The sequence below is a fragment of the Amblyomma mixtum genome, chromosome 2, assembly GCF_055824585.1.
Source record: "Amblyomma mixtum isolate Tamu chromosome 2, ASM5582458v1, whole genome shotgun sequence".
Classification (NCBI taxonomy): domain Eukaryota; kingdom Metazoa; phylum Arthropoda; class Arachnida; order Ixodida; family Ixodidae; genus Amblyomma; species Amblyomma mixtum.
In genome coordinates, this window is record NC_143013.1 from 92,980,970 (window position 1) to 93,008,349 (window position 27,380).

Genomic DNA, 27,380 nt, shown 5'->3' on the forward strand with positions numbered 1-27,380 from the left:
GTCAATGCTTTCCATAATATTTTGGACCGTGTTAGTCTCATTTTTGGAAGGGTTATTTCGTTTGCAACGGTAGATTACATCCTCTGTGTATGTGGTGAAGTTTTCCCTGGTTTGTTTTGCCCGACTTCTCAAACGTTCCTGAGTGCAATGCTTACATTTAGTGGGGGCGTCCAAAGACCTCCGTCAGGATCGTTTCGAGAGCTTTAAGGTGTCGTCCGACTTGTACAATGCATCGCGCGTGGTCGCCGGCGTGGCTATCGCTCTTTTAGTCATGCAGTTTTGGTTAGAGTTAACTGCGGCGCCGAAATTGCTTGTGGCTCAGCAGTGACGAGCCGCAATCATTCTGACATCATTTGAATGCGTTATCATTTGGTGTCGCTGTAGATTCTATTGTAGTTCCGCCTTAAGTGTATCACGTAACAGCTTTAACGGCTTACTGCTGATATATGCGGAAATGGTCATTCCCTACTTGAACATCATATTACCCTGGGGGCCCACTTTCAATTGCTAGCGCTGTGGTGCAGCTGTCAACTGATTTGCGACTGGCCCGGCAACGGGATTTCAAATACATCCATTATTGGGGCTTATGAGATCCAAGTAACACGTCCCGAGGAGCCTCTTGATACCAATCACGAATATAACAGCCACCAATGTGCAAGGTGTGCTCTTCTACAGTGGAGTGGGCAGCTTGTGATGGCATCAAAAAGTGCGTACCGCATCAGGCGCGGCGCTTTACGCCACGTATCACGAAGGTGGACATTTCAACCTACCTAGGCCCTTGCCATGCTAACGCATTAGTATGAAGCTAAGCAGCAGCAGTAAAAATCTATGATGCAGTGCCAGCCAACCACCTTGCTATCTCGCACATTGCATTAATCTGCTATGCTGTATTAAAAACAATGCCGTACTAAAACGTAGTGCTTGAAATCATAATGCTTATTTTTAAAAATTTCTGAGCTTTTAGTGGCACACCCTCTGCATATGTGTGTGCGTGTGTGTGTGTGCGTGTGCGAGCGTGCGTGTACGCGTGCATGTACGCGTGTGTGCGCGTGCGTGCGTGTGTGTGTATGTGTGCGTGCGTGCGTGTGTGTGTGCGCGTGTGTGCGTGTGCACGCGTTTGTGTGCGTGTGTGTGTTTGTGCGTGCGTGCGTGTGTGCGTGCGTGCGTGTGCGTGTGTGTGTGTGTGTGCGTGCGTGCGTGCGTGCGTGTGTGTGTGTGTATGTGTGCGTGCGTGCGTGCGTGTATGTGTGTGTGTGTGTGCGCGCGCGTGTGCGCGTGCGCGTGCGTGTGCGTGTGCGTATGCGTGTGCGTGTGTGTGTGTATGCGTGTGCGCGCATGTGTGCGTGAGTGCGTGTGTGTGTATGCGTGTGCGTGTGTGTGTGCGTGTGCGCGTGTGTGTGCGTGTGCGCGTGTACGTATGCGTGTGCGTGTGTGTGTGTGCGTGTGCGCGTGTCTGTGTGCGTGTGTGTGTTTGTGTGCGTGTGTGTGTGTATGTATGCGTGTGTGTGACGCTTCTCGGCCAACCCGGCTCTATCGCCTTGGTAGACAGGATTTTTTACGGCCAGATGATTCTGCGGAAAAATGTTCCTTCGTGGTACTTCGAATTATTATGTTGTATATTTTGCGTATTATATTTATGGATACCTATGTCGGAAATTTACGGTATTCCAAAGAGTTTCGCTTTATGTAACACTGCGCAACGACGTTCAAATCGCCAGTGGCGCCTCTCTCGTTTGTCAGCAATGCCCTTCAGTACACTTCTCGCCCAATCCTCCACCTAGGGCGTGAATTTCTATCCTGGACAATAAAAATGAGACTGGCTGAAAAGCGCTGTGAGAAGTCACAGGACAGCGATGAAACAATATCATTTGCAGCGCTGAAATAGCGGTTATGGTATCCAGCCGATGCGCAACCTACGCGGCGCTAGCGTAGGTTAATTTTATTAACCTTTTTCTTGTGCACTCACTTTTTGACATTTATGCTAGAGATTCGAATGTTAAGAATTGATTTTCTTCCTACCCTGCTTTTCTCTGCTAGCACGCGCCCTCGTGTGTCAGGTTTCAATAGATGTCATGTGTCTTCGTATGAAGACTAAAACATGCATATCGTAATATCCCTCTGTATGATTTTCGTATTTTACATTTTTTTATATAAACAGACCTCCCCGCAGCATATTCGTCTTTTGAGGATCCTGATTGGAAATTGAATTAAACTGTGTGTCATGAGCCACCTGCTCGCCCTCCGTGAGTGGATCATTTCAGAGACTTCTTACAGGTACAGCTTCCGTCAGAAGTATACAGCCCAAGGAGTTTGCTTACGAGGCCTGCAGCGTGCCTAGCTATGCATCCTAAGCGACCGTAATCTCTCGAACCATAAATGGCCTCGAGTTCTCAATCCTGCCAAGCTTTGGACTGCTAGCTGTGCTATGGAGCCGCGCTAAAAAGTTTAGAAGCAAACCCTTTGTTCTGTATACTTTTTACGAGGACTGTGCGTGTGGAATGCATACCACAGTTGTCTGACAGGGGTAGTTTTGTACAGTGCTCTTTCATGTGATACCTCTGTCGAGTCCCAACTGATAAAGCTGTTTTCAAAATCTTGCGTCGAGAAGGGACGTATGTTCTCCCTTGAACGCTGCAAGCCATGAAGGTTTGAGCTTCAACTTTCATTTAGTTTTTTTGTTTCTCTTCTTCAATTCTGGATTACAGAACATCAAGAGCCGAAAATGTACTGTGCGTGGTAGACAACGCTTTTTCCCCTGACAAGCGTTTAAATGCGTCTCTATCTTTTTTTTGCATACAGATAACTGGTTAGCATACCACCGCCAGTTGTGCAAGTTCTCAAAAGAGAGAGCATGTGAAATAAAAAGGATGAAATATCCGCTGTGTCCATATGGGGTTGGCATAACTGGCTAAGGTATAAAAGACGTTGGAATGAGGTTGCTTGCCGCTAGGTACGTTCTAAAGTTAGGATGATGCGGGTCTTTGTATTTCTTGGTGTGGCCCTTGCCATGCATTTTTTCTCTATGACTGCTGAAAGTGCGGATAGCGCATCGGACAAGCAGCAGATTGAAATACCTGACTTTAAAGAGGTTAGTAACGTTCTTTTTAAGTTTGCAGCGAAGGAACCTGCGGTTTAATATAAAAAGAGTCTGAGATTGAATAGTCGTATTGGGGAACAAAACCATTCATAATCAAACCTGCTCAACATGCTTCTGAGTACAGATATACAGTTGCGCTAGTAGGTCCCAGATGCACATTCATAACGTACGAAGAGCCTCTGCAAAGAAAGGCACTAAAATTACGAGCTCCGAGAACGAAGGGCTACTTTCTTTGCCCGACCGCATCGACTAACCTAATGCGTTAATATCTTGTATGACGTAGATGGTTGCTCGACAACAGCGTGTCAGCCCCCCTCATCAATTTTTTTCCTGCCAGGAAGAAAGTAAAATCTGTTATGCGCCGGTGGAGACGAGCTGTAGTGTGAAGTTTCTCAAGGAGTGTTAAAAGGCGTAAAATCTACAGCCAAGTCCGCCGGGGTAAATTAAAGTACCCTACAAAAATTGTCACATCAGCATAACTTACAAATCTCAAAGATTGGGCAGTGCATAAGAGCTGCCTTGTGAAACAAAAAAAAAATTCGAATGGCTCCACAGCAACTCACTAATAAAAGTCGTCCGTCTGCAGAAACTATTGCTTTGAAGATACCGGAATAACCTCGCTCAATGTCTTAAAATTATGGCCCTTTTCTTCGGACAAGAATTCATTCTTTGTTGCTTTCTTCGGCGTTTGCAAAAGTGTGCAGGATAATTATTTAACGTTTACAGGTTTTTACTTTAGCTCTCAAAGGAGCGGCGATGCGGCCACCACAGATTGTTTGTACAGTAAGGTGGATATAGCACGTGATAGACTTGAGTAATTAGACAAATAGTAACTGAAATAAAGTAACCAACATTTTATTACGTTATGGCTAAACAAAAAAATTGCCAAATTGAAGAAGGCGTTATATTCTTGCTTTAACGCAGTTCGAAAATTTTGTTTTTTCGCAATGTGTATCGACATACCGAACGTCGAATTGCGCATTGCAGTGCACGTTTAGATGGCTTTCGAGCCTTGCAAACCAACAAACTTATGTCAATATGCGTAGCATTGTGCGAGAAATGACGTTCAGCGCTCCTGCGTCATAAAATACAGGCATGGCTACTGTGTGTGATGCATTATACCTAAGAACGACATAATTTTATTAATGCGGAGCTCGGGAAAGCTAAGTCGACGGGATTTGAAATTTGTATTCTCGAAGTTCGATATTTCGAAACACATTGAAGATAAAGAACGTTAAAACCTGGTCTCGGCGCCAGTGTAAAGGGCCTACAAATTCGTAGTGTAATATTGCCTTTAAAATCAAAAACAAAGAATTTAAATTATTTGCAAAATTTTCTTTCTCAATCACGGAAATTTTTTTTCTCAACCACCCATTATCTCCGGTTGTCGGCAGCACCTCTTCGCAAAGAGCGGTGGTCACGCGCTTACAGTTTCCCTGTAAGTACGAAACAGTAAGTAACTGTAAGTACAGTTTGCCTGTACATGCACGCACCGTATCGTTATATCTCTCACAGTTTGTAAACAGCTACAGCCATAGTTTTTAAACGGCCACCCGGTATACCTTGCGAAAAGCAAAACTGTCGTTGTCAGCAAATGCTTGCTATATAGTTCCGCATTTTTTTCTGCAATGACCAATTTTACATTACAGAAGCATAAAAATTTATGCTATAAGTGTTTTCAATAATATCGAATTTAAACCAAACAGGGCAAATGCAAGTTTCTAGCTCAAATGATAAGGATAAACGAAATGCTAACATTTGTGTTTGAAATGTGTGTGTTTGAAATTAAACGCTAAGAACATTGAACAATGGGAACGATTAGCTCTGCACGAAAGCGTTTTGTGGCCGTTAGTTTGTTAGCCGGTGGTAGAAAACATAGAGCTACCATTTGATCAAATGTTTAGAGTAATTACCCGAGCAGGAGTAGGTTTGCAATAAGGCAGTAATTACTCATACGCATCCTCCCAGGTGCACCAAAACGGCTAGAAATGAAAGCTATACAGCTTCTGTAGAAACTTCGTAGTTAAATAAAAATTCGTACAGGCCCACTGTCCTATAGAAGCTCTATATAGCTTTCCTTTGTAGCCGTACGATGCGCTTCAGTGGATGCGAATGAGTAATTACTCTTTTATTGCAGGGCTACTACATATGGCGTCAAACGCACGGTTATATAAGTATGGTCCACTTTTATTGTTGAAAATTATGAATGCGTAATTTTCAACACGCACTATATACCTCCTGATATTCTAAAGTAGAAGATATATTGACGTCTATGAAAAGCTGCAGGTTCACTAAGATTGCAAAGGAGCCACCTGAGGAGCCACCTTCATCACCCGTTTCATAATTCGTTAGTGTGGACTTGTCATGCCCCAGTGCCTTGTTTCTTTTTCTTTTTTCTTTTTTGCCTTGGTTGATGTGTTTCTGCTGGCCAGAAAATAAGTTGGCTTCCCAAGCTCTGTTTAGATTAGATTCTGTAATGATCAGCGTTACTTTATTGCCAGTGGTCGCATGAATTGCCGTTTTATATGTACAACATTTACGCTTTCGTTGATATGGCTTGGTTGTGGTATAAAAGGCAGGCTTGGTGCAATAAACCACAGTTGCAAGTTGGCGTCAGTCCTGTGTTTTGTGTGCCTTCTGTGTCCCCGTTTCTTGCGCCATACCAGTTTTTTATTTCACCTGAGGAGTATGATCGTTTATCGTATCATATCTGGCCTTTTCCCGCGCAGGCAGTAGCACTGTTCGACGACTGGATTGCCTTAATGGACATTGACAATGACAGCATCCTGGACTGCCTGACGGCAAGAAGGGTACAGTACGACCCAGAGGCACGGAGCGCTACTTTCCTTTGGAATGTGGCCGGCAGCAGCGGCGAAAGGTGAAGCAATGGCTGCATCTCTTACGCTCCGGGCATGGAAACGCTTCATGCTTGGTTTTGAAACGGTTTAACGGGAAAGCGTTAAGGAGATCGTGTCGAAGAAAATCCGGCTTTGTCGGCGTCATTGAAATTGAGCAAAAAATCCACTAAAAATCTCTACAGAAGTAATCAAAGGGAAAGGAGAGTGAACAAGGCACGTTACCTTCCGGCGTCGTCACAGCCTGCCAGCCCGCATTGTGAGCAAACTGCGCAAAGGAGTAGGCACCAGTTAAATTAAAGATTGTTTGCGACAGGTTCATCGGGAAGCAAAATTAGGCGCACAAGCCAGATCGACGGCAGCACGTGGCATTGAAGAGCAATGACGCACCGCTTACGCCGTGCGCCAATAAGACACAAGAGGCCTGCCCCAAGATTCTCTGAATGTTAAGTAGAGAAAGACCAGCTCAAGATATAGGAGCATTAACCCATTACCGCTAGTGTGCCATATCCTTATGGCTGATCTTAAGTGTACCCTCTAATCTCTGTTTTCAGAATAGAACCTAAAGAATTTAGTGGCGCCCTCCTGTCTTGTGGAAAAACTACGGCAGTCTTCTGCCCTTTAGAAGCTGAGGTACACCACGCCAGAGCACTCTCTATAGCTATATGGAAATATGCTTCCAACGTGCAGTATTCTCGTCGAATGTGCACAGGTGATGTCCATTCACTAACGGCGCCTGCTTGCAGTGTCCACAACTTATATGGACCACGCGCACTCTTCATTAACCAATTCTAGCTACAGGAGTCATTTAAATGCCAGGTATAGGGTTTATTGTGCTTTATAGACCTTATGCAAAATTGCTGCCACCTATCGGAGAAAAGAAGAACCAATGGAAAGCCGCCATGTTGGAAGATGACAGAAGCTCGTTCCGCCTCTGCTCTCTGTATTTAGGCGTGAACTGCGTTAGCTTCCTTACTGCTGTGCTGTCTCGAAAATCTTATTTCCCGCCACTTGAGCCTGTAAACACGACTGAATGGTCAGTCGACCTGTTTCTGCTGCCCAAGTTGCCAAGTGACTTCGTAGACACTTGCTACGCGTCCAAAACACTTTCCGAATGCCACCGGGTACGGAGCTACAGGTTTTTCACGGAGTCCTACGTCAATTTGCCGACGCTTAACCGCAAGAAATGTACGAACCAAGCGTAATTTTTCTTTACGGCTAAAAATGTGCGCATTTCGGTCTAGTTTGAGTCAGTTTTTATTTGGTGCGATACTTTTTGCGAACGGGCGTGCCGCTTGAATCGCTGTTGTTGTAGTAGCGTTTTCTGTGTGTTGCGTCGGCGCCGAAAGCAAACGATAAACCTTACGCTCATGCTGGCAGTGTCGAAAAAAGTTCCCTCTCAACATGCTACGCTTTCCATTTTCCTTGAAAAGGTCATACAGCATTTGTTTGTTTGCCCTAGCGCTCTAGTGCCCTAGAGCCCCTAGTTTGCCCTAGTGCCCTAGACAGAGAGAGAAAACACTATTATTATTACCGGGAACATAGACACCTAGGTCCCCGCACGTCCCCACTACACAAGTGTTTACCATTCTTGGACTATCGCCGTTAAAAACAGGTAGCCCGTGAATGCAGCGGTGTCTATGGTTTTATCACGACGAGCAAGCAGTTGTGCCCTTAGATTTTGGGAGGATTTTACACGCGTTATGTATTCCCGCTACTAGTTTGAACTATGGTACCGCTTGAGCAGCTTCCCTTACGGTCTTTTTTTTTTTACACAGCACACGGCTTCGTGGAAATCGGCCGGTTAAGTGAAATCGCTGCATGCATACAAGCCGTCGCTCCACAAAATAAGCACCTTTACCTGGTCTAACTGAAACGATTGACTGACTTGCAGAGCGCAAACGTTCAGTGCCGCGGGCACTTGACCCTTGCTAGTGTTTCCGTCGAAGCAAGCATTCGCACTAAAAACTAACGCGTGTGACCGCTGCGGCGGTTAACGCTAGGAGCGATGGTTCTCACAAAGCGCGACCCGTACCACTGAACAGCTGGTCACGATTACTGTCTTGCGAGGCCGATAATCGCAGCACTGCACGGGCAATCGTAGGAGAAAAATAGCCTTTGTGTGATATTTTCTTTGTGCCTACAAAACTTACCTCAAATTTCATTTGCTACATGGTGATAACGAAATGTGTTGCGCGATGTCTCTACATGTAGCGACGGTTCTGCAATATTTGTGCCGAGGATGCCGGGTCTCGCAAATCAAGCGCTCTTGCCTTTTTTTCTCCTGGGCGTCTTTGTGGCCCTTCTGCGTACAGCAAGGCACTAAGCAATATGTGGGCATATTGAGGACGGTGAGACGAGAGCGCGCGCGACGAGCGTGTGCCAGTACGTGCTGTGAATCCGGCGGCTATCCTTCAACATGGCGGATCACGCGCGGCTACCGCTAGATGGCAGTGCATTTCGCAAAAGGTCTATAGCAAGGCTTGAGTGTTTAAAATCATAGTAATACGACTTATTAGGAGCGCAGAAATGCCGCCAATTAGTCCGAATTAGCAATTACTTGGTCTGAGGGACATTAGATGACCGCCTATGTGACACACTCTGAAAGCATTTCTGCCGTCGACGAGAAAACAGCAGCTATCAGGAACAGGCTTATTGAATAGAACCGGTGAGTTCTGCACTTAACCAAGCGCTTTCCCCGTGCGATGCGCAGCCTCAGCCAATAAGGCTGTCAGTGGTCAGGCGCGAAATTCTTTTTTTATTGAGCGACAAGCTCGAGAGCATGCACGACTTCTATTGGAAGCTGTAACAAAATTGTCCAATTCAAGAAGATGAGATGCGTTGACTAACAGAAGGAATAAAGGAAAAAACGTGAAGCTTTTTTTAGACTCTATTGGTTTAAAATATGTAACTATCTGATAATGAGCAGGATAAGATTAATAAATTGTGCAAAAAGTAAGAAGCACTGGCTCTCGCCGGTCAGGGTGTCTACACGTCCATTTCGTGCGGTCATAAATGCCATTTTACGACGAAAACATGTAATCAGGACATAAATGCCTAAAATGTCTGTCGTGCTAGTAATAAACTGAAGACGGCTGTGGGTACATTTTTTAGGGAAAAACATACAAGTTTCTTCATATGGAGCTGCTGGAAGGAGGACACCAAAATCAACATTTGCCATAGAATGGTTTGGTTTGGTTTATGGGGTTTAACGTCCCAAAGCGACTAAGGCTATGAGATACACCGTAGTGGAGGGCTCCGGAAATTTCGACCACCTGAGGTTCTTTAACGTGCACTGACATCGCACAGTACACGGGCCTCTAGACTTTCTCTTCCAAAGAAATTCAACCACCGCGGCCGGGATCGAACCCGCGTCTTTCGGGTCAGCAGCCGAGCACCATAACCACTGAGCCACCGCGACGGCTTTTCCATAGAATGCGTAGAGCTTCGTTTCCTCAATAAAACCGATAGCATCATGGGAACGGTCCTAGATGCTACAATGAACATAAAAATCGGGGACAGATGTGACCAGGACGCGCCGCCACTGGCCCAAATACATCACTGCATCACCAGCTTTACCTAGCCGTCCAATAATGGCGCATTCATTTTGAACGCAAAGTGGGGCTCCCCTGAAAGCGACGGCACTGCCTCCCTTGCGCTTGTTGCGAGAAGGAGCCCTCAAGTATGGCGTCAGTGTGAGAAAGCTCAAGAAGCTGCAATTATTTTTGCGTTTTCCCTGAAGCTCTTTTTCTCTAGAGTCGTTGCTTCGCCGTATCGAGGCAAATTTTCACCCTGCTGCCGCTCTCGCATGAATTAACGCGCCGATGAAAGAACATATCGCCGCCAGTGATTTTCTTTTGCGCGTTCTCTTGTCCCGGGCACTTCTATGCCCAATTGTCTGGTGTGCAGTAGGCTCTTTTTGGTAATTTTTGCGCCGTATTTAACGTTTTTGCGAATTAATTCAATAAATATCGCATATACAGACCGACAGCCCGAAACAAGCTAACCCTCACTTGTAAAAGGTATCTGGGTCCCTAGCTAGCAGGCTTGTTAAGACCTGTCCACGCAGTGGTGATTCAATACAATTAACATTTAAGCAAGATAAGCAAAACAGTTTCCGTAGTGGAAGGAGTCATTACATCTTGTTATGAACACGCCATTCTTAGGGTTGAAATATATGTGCGTTGATTTATTTCAAGGTGGACAACATTCCAAATCACAGTTTCCGACTCGTAAAAGATTTTTTTTATTGTGAATCTTTCTTCTGGTTGTGGTAAGCTATAGCTTATTTAAGACGAGTTATGTTTGTCGTGAACATGTAAAGCAAGAGGAGAGTATAAAAGTTTACTGCTGATGGAACTGCTACAATTAAGAGCTTTATAGCCAATAACAGATGAAGTCTCATATCTTGAGAGATTAAGACAGAGGCGAATTTTCAGCTCTTCATTTCAACGGTGTGAAGACACTTACTTAAAGTATTAAATATTGATTACTGGTGTCAAATATGTCGGATAAGTGTAGCTGTGCTCATGGTTCCAGACAGCTATCTGGCTTTACGGCTCCACACGAGCTTACGCCTGCTGCCAATAACGATGCCGGATGAATCTGCGGCCATGGCATCTTCGCTGCGATGGAGCCGAAATGCTAAACACGCTCGTATTTTCTTTCAGTGCAGTGTACGTTATAGATCTTAAGGGGTGAAAATTAGGGCCAAACCTCCAGAACTACACATTTTCTCTATGGTTTTCACTATCTCGTAAGTACCATCAGCTCCTGTACTCGAGAACGCGGGTGCTATCCCAGCAGTGGTGGTGCAATTTTTATGCAGGCGAAATGCATATGGCGCCTACACTTTTCGATGTAAATGCGTTCTATAGAACCCCAAAGGTAAAAATAGTTCCCGGGGCCCTCTGCTAAGAGGAGGGTGGGAGTGAAAGAAAAAGAAGAGAAATTTTGACCATCTTAGGATCTTTAACGTGCACTGGCTTCGCACGGCCGCGTTTCGCCTCAATCGAAGCGCGGCGAGACACAAAACGCGCATATGTTCATAAGACATTGATATATTTCGCCGTGCTAGTAGTGTGTTTCACCAGGCATCACGTCCAGGAACACCGCCGCTGTGCCGATGGAGGAAGGAACGTGGGCCGGATACAGAGAGCAGGAAAAGGAAAGGACTATATTCACATACTTAGAACATAAGTTACAAAGAGAGACAAGCAAAGTAACAGCTAAGAAGAGTCAGGGAATCGCTGGTCGCTGAACATGCCGGGCGCTTTAAATAGCCTCTCCCGTTGTATTCCCGCCTTTTTCGTCCAATCACAGGGACAACGTCTTGGGCACCGCCTTTGGATGAAGCCAACGACGCTCATTGGCTGGCTTTAATAGCTTGCCAAAGTCATGTAATCATAAACGGCGCTCCCCTCTCCAACGTCTTCCTCGGCTGGGTCAGTGGGATAAACCTCCCGACAGTTGCCTTTCCTCAGCCCACCTCCTCACCCACAATTGGAGGCGCAGTTAACCTGATGACCCTCCTGGCCGGCTTCCTGTAGGGTGAGCTGATGACCCTACAGGAAGCCGGCCAGGAGGGTCCCCTGTCTTGGTTCAAGGAAACGCCCGAAGGCGAACACCTGCAGCGGCGCCACTCGCGCCGTCGACAAAAGAGCGAAGCGCGGATGATTGACAGCCGCTCGTCTCCTTGCTTGGCGGCAGGTGTTGAGTGATGTCTCCCTGGCGGTGGTACATACATGGTCTCAGGGCCATTACTGCTGCGTTGTGGCAGTGACGCCGCAGTGGAGGTGCGTTGAAGAAAGGAGTCGTTAGACTCCGTGTCTCCGTCCGTCGCGTCGAGTTCCACCTTTCTTTTCAGGTGAACGCATGGGAGTGCGTACTGGGAGAAGCGCCACATAAGCAGAACATCGCACTGCCTCTGGGAATGACTTAAATAAAGACGGCTCTGGCGGGAACACACAGAGAGTGGGGGAGGAGGGGGGGGGTAGAGTCACGACAACATGTCTAGAATATAACCGATGGGATGTGTTAAAATGCTCGGTTCACTTGAAGTGCATGAGAAGCCAGGTGAAAAGGAAAATATTTCGTTTTTTACTTTCGCAGATTTCGCTTGCGAGTTTACGTTTTTCCTGCGGACACACTTGACACTTTCAATTTTGCCACAAGCATAAGTAAGTAAATTTTGAAACAATATATATTTAGCACATGTCTTACCCCTCATTGCCATCTTAACCAGAACTGAGTAAGTTGCAAAAAGATTTGCCGGCTGCTTGGTTTTACTTAAGAAGAGTATCACTGCGCGAAAGTGAAGTGTTGTTTCATGCTGTCCTAACCCATTCGGGCTGTTACACACTTCTATTTAGTTTTTACCATTAGCTCTTGTATTTCTAAACGGTATAGCTGACAGCGCGTAAGGAACTAAGCACTCGGGCTGTGAATATTTGTGCAGCGCCGTTGTAATGCTGCAGTCAATGAGGGGAACATTTAAAACACAGAAAGTACTGAACGTTCATTGATTAAAATACTTTATTGCAAGTAGAATGGCTCAGCGGCTTAGTTATGAGGAGAGGGAGTTTGGAAAGAGGTCGCAATCGGCGGTCGACGTCGGCAGCACGCATAAAGGCCCGAAAGGATGAGTGCGTGCCTTCGGTGCCAGTAAATTTCCGTGAGCATAATCCGTGGAATAATCCTGGGTAATGTGTTCGGTGCGGGTTCGTTGTAGTCCGACATACTCTCATATAAGGTGATATATGGTCGGGCTTCAACCCATGGCAGACGTAGGAAAGCACACTTGTAAATTGGAGGCATAATGACGCGCTACACGCATTCGCCCTGTCTGGCCAGTGTGCTTTCTTCACTTAGCAAGAATGTCAGCAGTGTGGGCCGCTCTGGCGCGCGCCCTGTGGCTGCGGACTTGCGCTTCGCGAGGAAATCCAGCTGTTAGCGGTGATGAGTTCAATGAGGTACAGTCGTGCAGTCGGCGTCGGTCCGCCTGCCGGACTGCAGCCTTTTGTTCGATGTGGTCGGCATCCAATGACGCTAAAGGGACTGAGGCGTCCGGGTCAGAGCGGATGTCGTCGTGCTCTTACGCACACGCGTGCGTAGCCTCATTGTAATAGCGACCAGCGGGTCCGATAGCTACTCTTCTCGTACCTCGACTTGCTTGGTGGTGAGGTGTTCTGCGCAGAGGCTTTCAATTCGATGACACAGCGTGCCTGCACACAGTATTTTTTCTAACCGGGTAAGGGCCTCTTGACAGTCCGTGTAAACGATAAAACGGGTGAGGGAATACTCTCTGCCTGATGCTGATGGAATGTGGGAGAGGGATCAATGTATGGCTTCCAGATCATTAAACACTTCACGAGACAGAGGCGATGTAGACCCACGAGGAGCCCGTAAAATATGGAGTTTGAAACAAAACTGGCCAAACTAAACAACCTCAAAGACGAGTGCCGCTCAAAACTTTCACCATATCACAACATAACACTGCGTGCGTAGCAGCGCCAGCGACTCCCCATCGTAGATGAATCTCTTCAAGAGTTGTGTGTAAGCGGCAATTGGAGACACTCACCTCCATTAAAATGCTTCAGTTCACTGCCTCATGACTTCCCAGAAGCGCGGTGGCGGCTGCTGGTTCGAGCGAAATCTCATCATCATATTTATTATTTCAACTGTCACAACTGTAATACAGAAGCCTCGCCCATAGTCCAACATTTATTTTAATCATTTGCCCGCGGTAGGCAAAAATTTATCCAGAATATTTTTAATATCATCCGCCCATCTGACTCTTTGCTAACCCTGTTCCGTGGACGTTCTCTTCGAATGGACTTTCTTACATTTGAAGGGCCGCAGAACCACGCCCCCGTCGAAAATGTCCTGTGTTGAAGCGATTGTCAGGAATTGTCTTTCAAACGCTTGGACACTCTGTCGAAAGGATTAACAACGAGCCTAGAATCAAGTTAACTATACACCGTTTTTCCGGCCGTACCCTCTCCGAATATGTTTACTTCATCCGCCTGGCTTACAAACCTCCGCAAACTAAATTACCCATTCTTCCCTGCGCTCTTGGGCCAAGTAGTACACCAGGTATCTAACCCTGCCTCGCCATTTTTTTTTATTGTTGCTTCCCGGTGTATCAACTCTGTCGCCTCAGGCGCTCCTCGATAAGTAGTAAATGTAACTGCCTGTATTTTATGGCAGGAGCACGGAAACTTGAGCAGCTTTATGTCGAGAAAGTTACACGGCGAATAACAAACAATACTCTGCAAAACCCACGGCGCACAATAAAACGCAGAACTCACAATCCAGAAAAAAAAACTAACGCTGATTCCACAAACGCTGAATTCAGAAAGGTCCGAGTGAAACTGGCCTCCAACCTGACCAATACACGTAAAGAATATCGAACGAGAAATTGTATTACCAACCGCAGCAGTGTGCAGTAAAGGTTGCTTCACAATTTGGTATCCAATCACTAGAGGAATGGAGCGGCATGCTCAGAGAAACGCTAAAACGATCACAAAAAGTATAAGGAGAATGACAGCAACGCCCGAAGCAGGCGCACACGTCCTCAGACTATGGGAAGCCAGACGCCGTCTCACCAAAACATGGCGGAAGCAAAAACACAACAAGAAACTAAAAGTAAAATTAGCAGACACTACGGCAAAGGCTGAAGAATACGCGACGCAACTCGTGAAACAAAGTTGGGAACAACTCAGCGACTCGCTTAGGGGAACGCTAGGCACGGCCGGAACCTGGAAACTCTTAAGAGCACTAATCGATCAGACAAAAGTCGGAAAACAATAAAGGCATTCATAGTTTCATCCACCCCTCCGAGGAATCAGACATCGTCCTACTGTAGAAGGCACGAGAAAAATATTTCGGCGATCACAACCCCCCGCGATACCTAGGAACGTATCGGGGAGCCGACAACGAGAAACTCGACCGCCCCATAATTGTGGAAGAGGTTTACGCGGCCATGAAGTACACTACCAGAAACACGGCAGCTGGAGAGGACAGAATCGACAACGGCCTGATCCGAAAACTGAGCTACGACCTCATAAAAGACCTCATAAGCTTTCTTAACAAACACTGGGACGCGCAGACAGTTCCAAAAGATTGCAAACATGGCGAAGAAATAATAATACCCAAACCTGGTAAAAAGCTCCAAACTGAAACCCTCAGGCCCATATCGCACACGTCGTGCCCTGACAAGCTTTACGAACGGGTGGTTACTCTAAGACTGCAAGATTACATGGAAGATAGCGACTGTCTACCCCATACTATGTTGGGCTTCAGAGCAAAACGCTCAACGCAGGACGTTCTTCTCCAAATAGAAGATGAGCTACGAAATGTACCCCGAACGGGTGAAAATATGATAATAGCACTGGACATTAAGGGGGCATTCGATAACACCAGCCATGAAGCGATCCTTACGGGCCTAGACGACCTGGACTGCGTACGTAGAATCCACGACTTCGTCGAAGCCCTCCTGTCCGATAGAACTGCCACCATCGGCATAGGAGACCTTCGATCAGACAAAATTCGCACTCCATACAAGGGAACACACCAAGGGTCACTTATCTAACCCATACTCTTCAACATAGCTGTGATAAACCTAGCTCGAAAACTAAAGATCGAAGGCATCAGGCACGCCATGTATGCTGACGACATAACAGTCTGGACAAACACGGGCTGCCTTGGAGAGAAGGAAGAAAGGCTACAGGAATAGGCCTCCTGTCTAGAGCAATACCTCGGAGAAAGAGGACTCGCATGCGCGACTGAGAAATCGGAACTGCTGCGAGTCTGTAGAGGCAATCAAAACCGGTCCGTCTCAATCAACGAGGACCTGAAACTCAACGCCTACCTGGAAGGGACCCCCATACCGGAAAATACAACAACAAGAACTTTAGGCATATGGGTTCAATCCAACCAGCGCTGTACTCACACTTTCACCCTGCTCAAAGCGACAAGGCTAAAAGTCGCAGGCATGATCACCCGCATCACCAACAGGTGACATGACATGCTTGAAGAGGACACACTAAAACTAGTCAGAAACCTGGTAGTTAGCCGAATCACGTCCTATCCTACCATTGTCTCAACAAAAGCGAAATACAGCAAGCGGATGCCCTGCTACGCAAAGCGTGTAGGACAGCGCTCCGACTACCGCGCCACACGCCTACTGAAAAACAACAGTAGAATGCATATAATACTTTTCCATCCACGACGTGACATATAGAAAAGAATGACCAGTGGCCTAGCAACGCAGAGCACATAATATTGTGCGGAAGTGTTTTGTAGCTGGACATCACCGCCAAGTATCTGAATGCTCGACTGATGTGTCGACTGACCCAGGGAGCCAGTCATATGCATTCGCCTTTCTTGTTCTCTAAATCAACGGAGTTTACAACGTTGTTAACGCGAACGCTAAGTTGCTCAAAGCAAGACTGATATGTCCAGTGACCCAGGGAACCAGTCCGGTCCTTTCCTTTTGTGACTGTCTCAGAGGCCTTCACTTCAGTTGGCGCATCTTGCGACATAGCAAGCGAGCAGTACTCACGGGCCGCGGTGGCTCAGTAGTTAGGACGCTCGGCTAGTAACTTGGAGCGCCCGGGTTCCACCTAAGCCGCGGCAGCCGCATTTCGATGGAGGCGAAAAGCAAAAGGCTCAAGTGTGCCATGAGATATCAGTTCGCGTTAATGATCTCCATGTAGTCGAAAATATTGTGGAGCCCTCCAACTGCACCCCTTCCTTCCTTTATTTTCTCAGTGCTTCCTTTTTCCTTTCCTTACGGCGAGGTTCAGGTGTGCACCGAGATATCAGACAGAAACTGCGCCATTTAATTTCTTGAAAGGCAATTTCAATTTTGATGTTTCCGGACTAAAACTTTCAGGGCAAACAATTTCACTGATACGAACAAAATGCCACCGCATGCTTCTTTCATTCGCCAATCTATTTCAGTTCTCATTTTATATAGTATGATTCTTAATGCATTCCATTTCAGACCCCAAAATACTCAAATTCTGAGTCTATTCTCATTCCGACTATGGAAGTAGGCGAAATATGTCACTCTGTTGCACCACAGCCAGTCCTCACACCTCTACTGGCGGAGTGGCGCAGGGGTTTCGCGATGTGCCACTGCACTGGCAGGAAGCTGTTTGAAACACAGCCACGGGTGGGGCTTGTGAGAATCAGGTTGCGCTTCCCGAACAGCGCGAGAAAGACAAGCTTCCACACGCGTCATTTTGGCTCATATAGTTCTTCTGGTGGTGGTGGTGAAAAGTATTTATTTAGTATTTTACAGAGAGGTGCTCGGGGAGAGGCCCCTAATGGGTCTCACCCCTTACAATACTAGGCGGAGCCCCTCATTCCGGTGAATACAAGGGGGGTACTGCGCACAAAAAGACAAGGACAAGAAGATAACACAACAAGCGCAGCACAGTTGAAACATGACAGTTTGAAGGAGAAACACAAAAGAAAGGGCCCACGGTAGAAGAAACATAGTTTAAGAGCGTACGTTGTTGGGCTAGTCGGTCAATCATGGTGAATACAAGGGGGGTACTGCGCACAAAAAGACAAGGACAAGAAGATAACACAACAAGCGCAGCACAGTTGAAACATGACAGTTTGAAGGAGAAACACAAAAGAAAGGGCCCACGGTAGAAGAAACATAGTTTAAGAGCGTACGTTGTTGGGCTAGTCGGTCAATCATGGTGAATACAAGGGGGGTACTGCGCACAAAAAGACAAGGACAAGAAGATAACACAACAAGCGCAGCACAGTTGAAACATGACAGTTTGAAGGAGAAACACAAAAGAAAGGGCCCACGGTAGAAGAAACATAGTTTAAGAGCGTACGTTGTTGGGCTAGTCGGTCAATCATGGTGAATACAAGGGGGGTACTGCGCACAAAAAGACAAGGACAAGAAGATAACACAACAAGCGCAGCACAGTTGAAACATGACAGTTTGAAGGAGAAACACAAAAGAAAGGGCCCACGGTAGAAGAAACATAGTTTAAGAGAGTACGTTGTTGGGCTAGTCGGTCAATCATGGTGAATACAAGTGGGGTACTGCGCACAAAAAGACAAGGACAAGAAGATAACACAACAAGCGCAGCACAGTTGAAACATGACAGTTTGAAGGAGAAACACAAAAGAAAGGGCCCACGGTAGAAGAAACATAGTTTAAGAGCGTACGTTGTTGGGCTAGTCGGTCAATCATGTTGTTGGGCTAGTCGGTCAACGTACGCTCTTAAACTATGTTTCTTCTACCGTGGGCCCTTTCTTTTGTGTTTCTCCTTCAAACTATCATGTTTCAACTGTGCTGCGCTTGTTGTGTTATCTTCTTGTCCTTGTCTTTTTGTGCGCAGTACCCCCCTTGTATTCACCATGATTGACCGACTAGCCCAACAACGTACGCTCTTAAACTATGTTTCTTCTACCGTGGGCCCTTTCTTTTGTGTTTCTCCTTCAAACTGTCATGTTTCAACTGTGCTGCGCTTGTTGTGTTATCTTCTTGTCCTTGTCTTTTTGTGCGCAGTACCCCCCTTGTATTCACCATGATTGACCGACTAGCCCAACAACGTACGCTCTTAAACTATGTTTCTTCTACCGTGGGCCCTTTCTTTTGTGTTTCTCCTTCAAACTGTCATGTTTCAACTGTGCTGCGCTTGTTGTGTTATCTTCTTGTCCTTGTCTTTTTGTGCGCAGTACCCCCCTTGTATTCACCATGATTGACCGACTAGCCCAACAACGTACGCTCTTAAACTATGTTTCTTCTACCGTGGGCCCTTTCTTTTGTGTTTCTCCTTCAAACTGTCATGTTTCAACTGTGCTGCGCTTGTTGTGTTATCTTCTTGTCCTTGTCTTTTTGTGCGCAGTACCCCCCTTGTATTCACCATGATTGACCGACTAGCCCAACAACGTACGCTCTTAAACTATGTTTCTTCTACCGTGGGCCCTTTCTTTTGTGTTTCTCCTTCAAACTGTCATGTTTCAACTGTGCTGCGCTTGTTGTGTTATCTTCTTGTCCTTGTCTTTTTGTGCGCAGTACCCCCCTTGTATTCACCATGATTGACCGACTAGCCCAACAACGTACGCTCTTAAACTATGTTTCTTCTACCGTGGGCCCTTTCTTTTGTGTTTCTCCTTCAAACTGTCATGTTTCAACTGTGCTGCGCTTGTTGTGTTATCTTCTTGTCCTTGTCTTTTTGTGCGCAGTACCCCCCTTGCATTCACCATGATTGACCGACTAGCCCAACAACGTACCCTCATTCCGGGATCCCGTTGGTCGAGACCGCTACACAAGTACGCCGAACCAGGGCCTGTTGGGCCGATAGTTCCTGGCAGCTGAGCAGGGCCGCCTCCCAGTCCTCTCGGGTAGGGGAAGCGGCAATGGGGGGGGGAGAGAAGGATTTTTTCTGCATGCCCAAACCATGTGGAAGGCGTCATCACCATCTAGGCCACTAAGGGAAACATAGGAGAGTTGGAGGAATGCCTGCAAGCAGCGGCGAGCATAGTTGACCACTATGCCACGTACTGCGGCCTCCAGTGCTCCCCGTCCAAGTCTGAATTTCTGCATATTCGATCTTCTCCGAAATGCAAAATCTCCGTTAAGCTTCCTCTCGCAAGCGGCCCCATCTGTGAAGCGAAGGAGCTACGAATAGTCGGTCTCTTCATTAATCAACATCGTAAGGCAGACACAACTCTTGCCAAACTCCGCAAAGTCGGCGACCAGGTGGGCCAAATGGTTCGCCGCGTTTCCAACAAGCGAGGAGGGTTGCGAAGTAAGGATGCGATGCGGCTCGCGCATGCCTTCGTAACTAGTCGAGTACTGCACTGGACTCCTTACCTCCGCTTACGGAAACATGAAGAAGATCACTTGGAGATTGTACTCCGCAAAATTTTCAAGAGAGACACGAGGGAAAACAGGTGGACGGCCTCTCGTTCAGAGCGCCCAACTCAACGCATGCGGAGGAGGTGGCGATCGCCCTCGCACCCGCCCATCCCGACTCTAAATTCATTCTCACAGACTCTCGTGGAGCCTGTCGTAACTTTGAGTTCGGTTGGATCACTCCACTCGCTCACCACATTTTACACCACAGTACTCGCGACGGCGATCCAACTCATCGCTCAGTCATATGGGTCCCCGGCCACCAAGGCATGCCAGGTAACGAAGCCGCCCATGAGGCAGCCCGCGCACTCACTCACCGGGCCCCAGGCGTCAGCTTAACCCAGATCACAGCCCTCTCTTTTCTTTTAAAGACATTACTGAGCACTATCGTGCCGAACACCGGCGATACCCAGTTCCTATGAAAGGACTGGGTAAAGCTGGCGAACGAATTCTCCTCGGGTTCTTTACAAACACCCTGCTGCGCCCGGCGGTTCTCAAGCACTTTAATCCTTCTGTTGACGACCGCTGCACATTCTGTGGGGAGGTGGCCGACACCTTCCACATGGTTTGGGCATGCAGAAAAAATCGTTCTTCTGGAAGCAGTGTATTTTGCAGGTAGGCCTGCTGTTCTGTCAGTTATGGTCTTCTTAGTCATTTTAGCTTTTTGCGAGTCATTCTCCGTCCTTCCTGTTACTCCTCTCTCCTACAAGTTGAGAGGGAGAAAAAGACGGCCACGGGGAGAGCTGGATGGTTTATTGGTGGCAGGTGGGAAGAGGCAAGACCGCCTAACACTGCCGTGCAGGTGCAATATTCACAAAATCGTCGAGGTTGCCGCACGGTTTTCGTCCTCATTGCCTTACTAGTGCTGTCGTAATAAAAAGAAATTATTACACAATGAGAGCTCGTAAGTGACTTTACTGCGTTCGAAGAAAACATGAACTCTCTAAGCCTAAAATGAATCTGAGGACATAAAACGGACAAGGGCAGGGCATCCAATCATAAAAAACGCATTAGCAAGAGTAAGAAAGGCAGCAGCGAAATTCCAAGAGAAGTTAAACACAGTACAGGTGTGGCAGAACTTCAGGTGGGCAGGTGAAATTTAAAAATCTCAAGGATACGATGCCACTGCGAAAGTACATATAAACAGCGCTAAACGACAGGACTAGAAGAGGAGTAGACAAACACGGCGCTGAACTTACAACTGAATTTAATGGAAGGAAAAATTTTCAATATATACATACAAAAACGCGCACACGTGCGCACAGTCACTACATCAAAGTGGAGATACAATCAACAAGCCACGTTGGTCACACGTGTTGTACCTGCCTTCAAGCTACCCTTTGTGCAGCAATGTCATTACTTTCTTTGACAAAGCTAAAGAAGTATTGCTAACGCAACCTTTTGATTTTCTAGTGATATGAAATGCTCCGGCGACTTCTCTTGTAATTTTGTCAGTATGTAAAAATAACAATTCTGTATCGTCAAAGAACGGCACGCATTTGCATACACTGCAATGACTTGACAAGTTAGTATCTTTTTTTTGCAACGAATTAGCATGCTCCATAAGCCTAACATTAATGCATCGGCCTGTCTGGCCTATGTAAGTGCGACCACATGATAATGGAATCTGGTAAACTACCCCCATCTTGCAATTAACGAACTTGTTCACATGGTTAACTTTGCAGACAGACTTACGTTTGGCACCTTCCTGCTTTCTCTGAACTGCTGCTCCTAACCTACCCAGTTTATTAGGAGCAGAAAAAACCACCCTCACGCCATACTTGGCCCCTACTCTTTTAAAACGATGTGACATCGCGTGCACATAAGGCATGACAACTGTTTTCTTCCCCTCAGCATTTTCTTTAGGCTGACCCGAACATTTCAGTGTTCTAAGAACCTTATCTGCACCAGCCACTAGTACGGAATCAGGGTACCCAGCCTCCCTACATCTCTGGGCTTGGACTGCAAGACTAGCAGACATTTGATGCATACAAGATTTTTTGACGGCCATACCAATACATCCTGTCACAATACCGAATTTCACAAGCTTGGAATGGAAAGACGCGTAATTAACAAGAGGCTTTTCACTCCTGGGAGCATATCGCCAGCATACATGGTTCGGCAAGAATGACAAGCTCAGATCTAGGAACTGCAAGGCGTTTCTTTGAGGGATCTCATGCGTAAACCGCAGTCCGGACCCATGCTGTGAAAAAACATCAAGTACCTCAGACACACACTCAGTACCCAAAGACCTAACTAGAACCAGGAAGTCATCCACATACCGAAAAATTCTAATGCACTTTCCATTTGAGTCACTTTCTACTGCTCTGTCAACATAACTGAGAAAAATGCTGCTAAGAATTGGCGCAATTTTGGCTCCAATACACACTCCCGATTTTTGCTTAAAAACTTTACCTTCCCACGTTACATAGGTATTCTCTAGATAAAAGGATAAAAGTTCCAGGAAGGACCCAACGGAAATGCCACAATCATTTTGAAATACGCACTCATCGTTCTGTTCTGAGATACAATTCTGAACACATTGCAAAAGTTGATTATGGGGAAGAGAATAAAATAAATCAACCACGTCTATGCTAAAACCAGAGCACGAAGCCGGGTTCTCTTTCAAGAGAAAGTTCACAATTTCCTCCGAATTTGTTTATATGTACTTTCGCCATGGAACACCAACTCGCCCAATCTACCGTTCTTCTACGATGCCACTCTTCGGGCACAGGATATGGCTAGTTTCAACTCACAGGGTCAATGTATATGTTCTGGCATTTAAATAGCACGGCACATCATAATAAATTGGCATCTGCCAGCTGCGTTCGCTGCTTGTGAGCAAAAAATTGAATGCATGTGTTCCTCAAAAGCACAACCTAATTGTTGCAAACTAGCCTGATTTTCAGCAAGGAAAGAAACATTTTGCTATAATAATAGATAATGCCTAATGTGAAGCCAGAGCACAAGTCCGGTAAAACCGCAACTTTAACTTTGTCGTCCATTACAAAAAAATTGGCGGTGGTTTTGCTCTGGCTAAACCTAGTCGAGTAGCGATAGATACATACCCCCTGCTGCGCTCCTCTTGCTGGATCCTTTTGAGTTTGTTCAGCCCGCTGTCTCCTCTTCACTTCAATTCTACGGTGATCCCTGGCCTTCTTCAGGCTGGCCGACTTCTCACCACCCATACTGCGGCTTCAACTATGGCTGCCGCAACGCGAGCTCTCCACTTCTATACTCCCGCTTATCACAGCTGCGGAGCGCATGGTGTGTCTTCATAAAGAGGCTGCAGCGAGCGCCCAACGGCAGAATCGGCGGCCGCGCGTCGACCGCGACCAGCCGAGTTTCCGGAGAATCGAGGCCCGTGGTGTGACGTCACACAGAGGGCGTGGCGAGCGCCCAACGGCAGGAGTGGTGGTCGCACGGCAACGGCGACGAGCTTAGTTGCTGGAGAATCGAGGGCCGTGGTGTGACGTCACAGTGCGGCCACTGCTCAAAGTGCGGCGAGGGCGAAGAGGCAAAAACCGGGTGGAATGTAGCTATCGCTAAAAAATCACTCGGAATCCAGATGGCGCGCTTCTAATGCCAATTAGTGGCAGTTCAGTGACTGCACCAATATAAGGAAATGAGATCCAGTGTCTCTGGCAGGAACCAGCTCCGAAAGCAGGTCAGGTTCACCTTAGAGGATAGTGGAAGAAATTTAAACAGTGGCGAATTCTCTAGAAAGGTGTCGTGGTTCTGCTAGTGTTTGTGCGCAATTTAAAAAAAATGGCACTTCAAGCCATTAGGAATTAGCCACGCCCAAAAATTACCGCCGGAAACCAGTTGCAACATTTCATATTAAACTTCATTTCAGAAGGGGCCAAATTCTTTTGACTAACATTTCTTCTTTTGGGGTATAGAGGTAAAAAACCTTTCAAGCGGACTATTTTTTCTGTACCGCGACAACATGATGTGGCGGCAATGAACTGTACATTCGAATTCTATCCAACTTACCAAAACGAAACTATACCGGCTTCCTGGTAACGCTTCAGAATCAGAAGACAATATATGAACCCATGGTCGCATGCTTCGCAACTAAGAAAAATGTGGTGCACTTCTTTTTTTTTCATTGCAGAGCGTGACCGGTTTTTTCTCGGCCGCTTATACTTTTTTGACCACAAGACCTGCACGATACTAGAAATTCCTCTCGTTGGAGACCGTAAGTAAAGAAACCGGGCACATAAGAAGTATTCATTATTGTTTGAAACCACATCCTCTGCGATCTTAACTTTCATGCCGTTAACTTCGTGCAGTAAGATATGTTGACATCACTCCATTCAGAAACGTCTTTTCCTTGGCATGCAAAGGAAGTAAGACACTGGTGCAGAACTTCGTGTTTCTTATATGTAGAGCGCCATTATTTATTGCTGAAAATTTGACCAGTCGAGCGCTAAATGGGGGACTGTTTCGGTGGAATCTCTGCAGGAGTAATAGCTTAAGTACTTAAATGTACGCCAGATGTGCTATCCTGACATGACCGCTATTCTAAAGCTTTAGAGATCAAGTAGCGGCCATCCGCCGATCTTGACATCGTTATTTTTTTTTTCGATAAACCTTTTTTAAAGATTGGACATTTTAAAAATAAGCATTTAATTTGTGTCAAAGGCGCTTTTCTGGCCTATATTGGTCCGTGCAATATAAGAGCCGATGGCTGGCCTGTAGGATGTAACGACAGCCGAAAATCTCAGTGGCAGATTGGATCCAATCCTCTCCTGTACGTGTAAAAGAAAAATTCAGGTTGGCGAACTTCCTCTGTTGTGACAGCCTAGCACATTCATCTTTATAGCACTGGCTCTCTTACTTTTTATTCAAGGACAGTCGTCAGAGCCGGACGTGGCTTTTCGCGTCGTATTGCTTGAGGACATCAATCCATCAATATATCAATCAATATATCAATCAATCAATCAATCAATCAATTCATCCATGCATCTATCTATCCATCCTTCCACCCATCCCTTCACTCGCCCACTCACCGACCAACCCTCCAATCCATCCATCCATCCATCCATCCATCCATCCATCCATCCATCCATCCATCCATCCATCCATCCATCCATCCATCCATCCATCCATCCATCCATCCATCCATCCATCCATCCATCCATCCATCCATCCATCCATCCATCCATCCATCCATCCATCCATCCATCCATCCATCCATCCATCCATCCATCCATCCATCCATCCATCCATCCATCCATCCATCCATCCATCCATCCATCCATCCATCCATCCATCCATCCATCCATCCATCCATCCATCCATCCATCCATCCATCCATCCATCCATCCATCCGTCCGTCCGTCCGTCCGTCCATCCGTCCATCCGTCCATCCTTCCATCCGTCCGTCCGCCCGTCCGTCCGTCCGTCCGTCCGTCCGTCCGTCCGTCCGTCCATCCATCCATCCATCCATCCATCCATCCATCCATCCATCCATCCATCCATCCATCCATCCATCCATCCATCCATCCATCCATCCATCCATCCATCCATCCATCCATCCATCCATCCATCCATCCATCCATCCATCCATCCATCCATCCATCCATCCATCCTTCTGTCTGTCTTTCTGTCTGTCCGTCTGCCTCAGAAAGTTTGACAATAAAATTCACACACCGGGCAAATAAAGCACAAGCGCTGTGCAGTCTCAGATCCTTCGAGCAGAGACCAGAGAAGTGGAACATATTTTTTCAATTTTCATTGCAATAGACTCAATCCTCCTAATAAGAGCGCCGCTGAGATCTCAACTCTATAGGACGGTTTTAATGCTATCATAGTCGTTCCGGCTGAAACCGAGCAAGAAATATTTCCAATCATGCATGTCACTTTGTGCGCAACGAACATGACAATGGAGCTTAATTGAATTCATCAGCTAGGCATTCATTGCAGCTTTCTTGAGGAAAAAAAAACGTGTTAGAGCAGTTTATTCAGCGGATGTAATGCCTTAAGTGATCCTCTTGAAAATTAGTTAGACTATACATAAGAAAAAGATGAAATGAACGGCGGCGTAACAAGGACACTAACAAGAGAGAGGACACCACATACGAACACTCCCACATGCGCACCCTTCTCTTGTTAGTGTCCTTGTTGCGCGGCCGTTAATTTCATCAAGCATCAACTCGCCCCTCAGGCCATTCTTCTATACATGAGAAAGACTAGGGAAACGTAATCTTTTCCAGAGCACTATCCGTCCTACTTGGGTGTGCTTTAGTCAACAGCCCGGTAATATGAATACTTTCACATTCATTTATTCCACATTTATCCTGGTACAGAAAAAATGTGAGGGCAAGGACTAAAAGCTGCTAGTTAAGCAGCTTGACTAAGGCCCTTGCCCCCTTTGATGGCAGCGTACAGGGGTTTAAAATCACACAAAAAATTACACACAATGATTAGATTAGTTTCTGCAGAAATTCTTGCACTACAGCACAAAATACGATCAAATAATATTTTACGCGCGTACACCAGAAAGCATTATACCGAGTCAACACACACACATCATATATATACATATATATATATATACACATATATATATACATATATATACACATATATACATATACACATATATACACATATATATAAACTCTATGCACAAAAATTTATACAACATGTACATACTTCAAAAATGAAATCTGAAACACAGACAAATGTATTTATGCAGAAATGTTTCTCTAATTACAACATGGAAATGCCAGTCCTTAATCTATTGCTTCACACAGTTAAATTCCTAAAATATTTAACGAGTGCGGGTCTTGACGATGTTCGTATGTCCATGTCTGTGTCTTGAAGTGTGTTTAATAATACTGGCAAGCGATGTTCCAATCTATTAAAACCGTTATTTGTGCGCGAAAAGGGGACTAGCCAAATGTTTCTGTGTCTTATGTTGTAAGGAACATCCAAAGATGCGCTGAATTAGCGCATTACATCTAACCGTCCCTGGACAGAAAAGATTGGTTCTATTGTATACTTACGCACCCAACTGGCCCTTTGAGGCTTGTGTGTCAAAAGAATCTCGCTGAACAAATATACTTGAAGAAGACTTATTATTCGTTCTCATCGAGAAAATACAGATTGCCTAAAACTGACTGTTTCACTTAACATGCCGCGCAGATTAAAGACCTATAAGTAAGGAGATATATAATACATTTGAAACCTTGTACAGATCATGAGAAAAAAAAATCAATGCAAGCGGTCATCTTTCCTGTAACAGTGCGCACGAATTGAACCATTTTTATGCTGGTGTGCAAATTTTAATCACCTGGACCGACAAAAAAATGTATTGCAGTTTGGGTCTTAGCATCCCTCTGATATCTTTTTTCTTTCAGAGTGGACTTTGTGGGTTACCAAAGACTCCAAGGACTCAATACCAGATGAATGTATCGAACAATTTGCGAAATTCTGTGGCAACGGCATTAGCCTTCACGACAAACACATCTGCGAGGACGTTGACAAAGTAGCCTTTCCTGATTCGCCGTATGAACCTTGA

General features: G+C 46.1%; 1 protein-coding gene across 1 annotated transcript; it reads left to right on the forward strand.

Moving 5' to 3' along the window:
- The first annotated feature begins 2,968 nt into the window (after positions 1-2,968).
- LOC149360186 (uncharacterized) lies at positions 2,969-27,380 on the forward strand. Its single transcript, XM_089567798.1, has 5 exons — positions 2,969-3,092; positions 5,831-5,975; positions 12,064-12,131; positions 23,967-24,050; positions 27,220-27,380. Exons 1-5 carry the CDS (start codon positions 2,969-2,971, stop codon positions 27,378-27,380), a joined length of 582 nt encoding a protein of 193 aa, XP_089423924.1.

Bases quoted from the DNA above. Each gene is read 5' to 3' on its own strand.
- LOC149360186 (XM_089567798.1), top strand. From the start codon at position 2,969: ATGATGCGGGTCTTTGTATTTCTTGGTGTGGCCCTTGCCATGCATTTT. The intron at 5,976-12,063 runs GTGAAGCAATGG...TTACTTTCGCAG, and splicing joins GCCGGCAGCAGCGGCGAAAG to ATTTCGCTTGCGAGTTTACG. The intron at 24,051-27,219 runs GTAAGTAAAGAA...TTTTTCTTTCAG, and splicing joins AATTCCTCTCGTTGGAGACC to AGTGGACTTTGTGGGTTACC.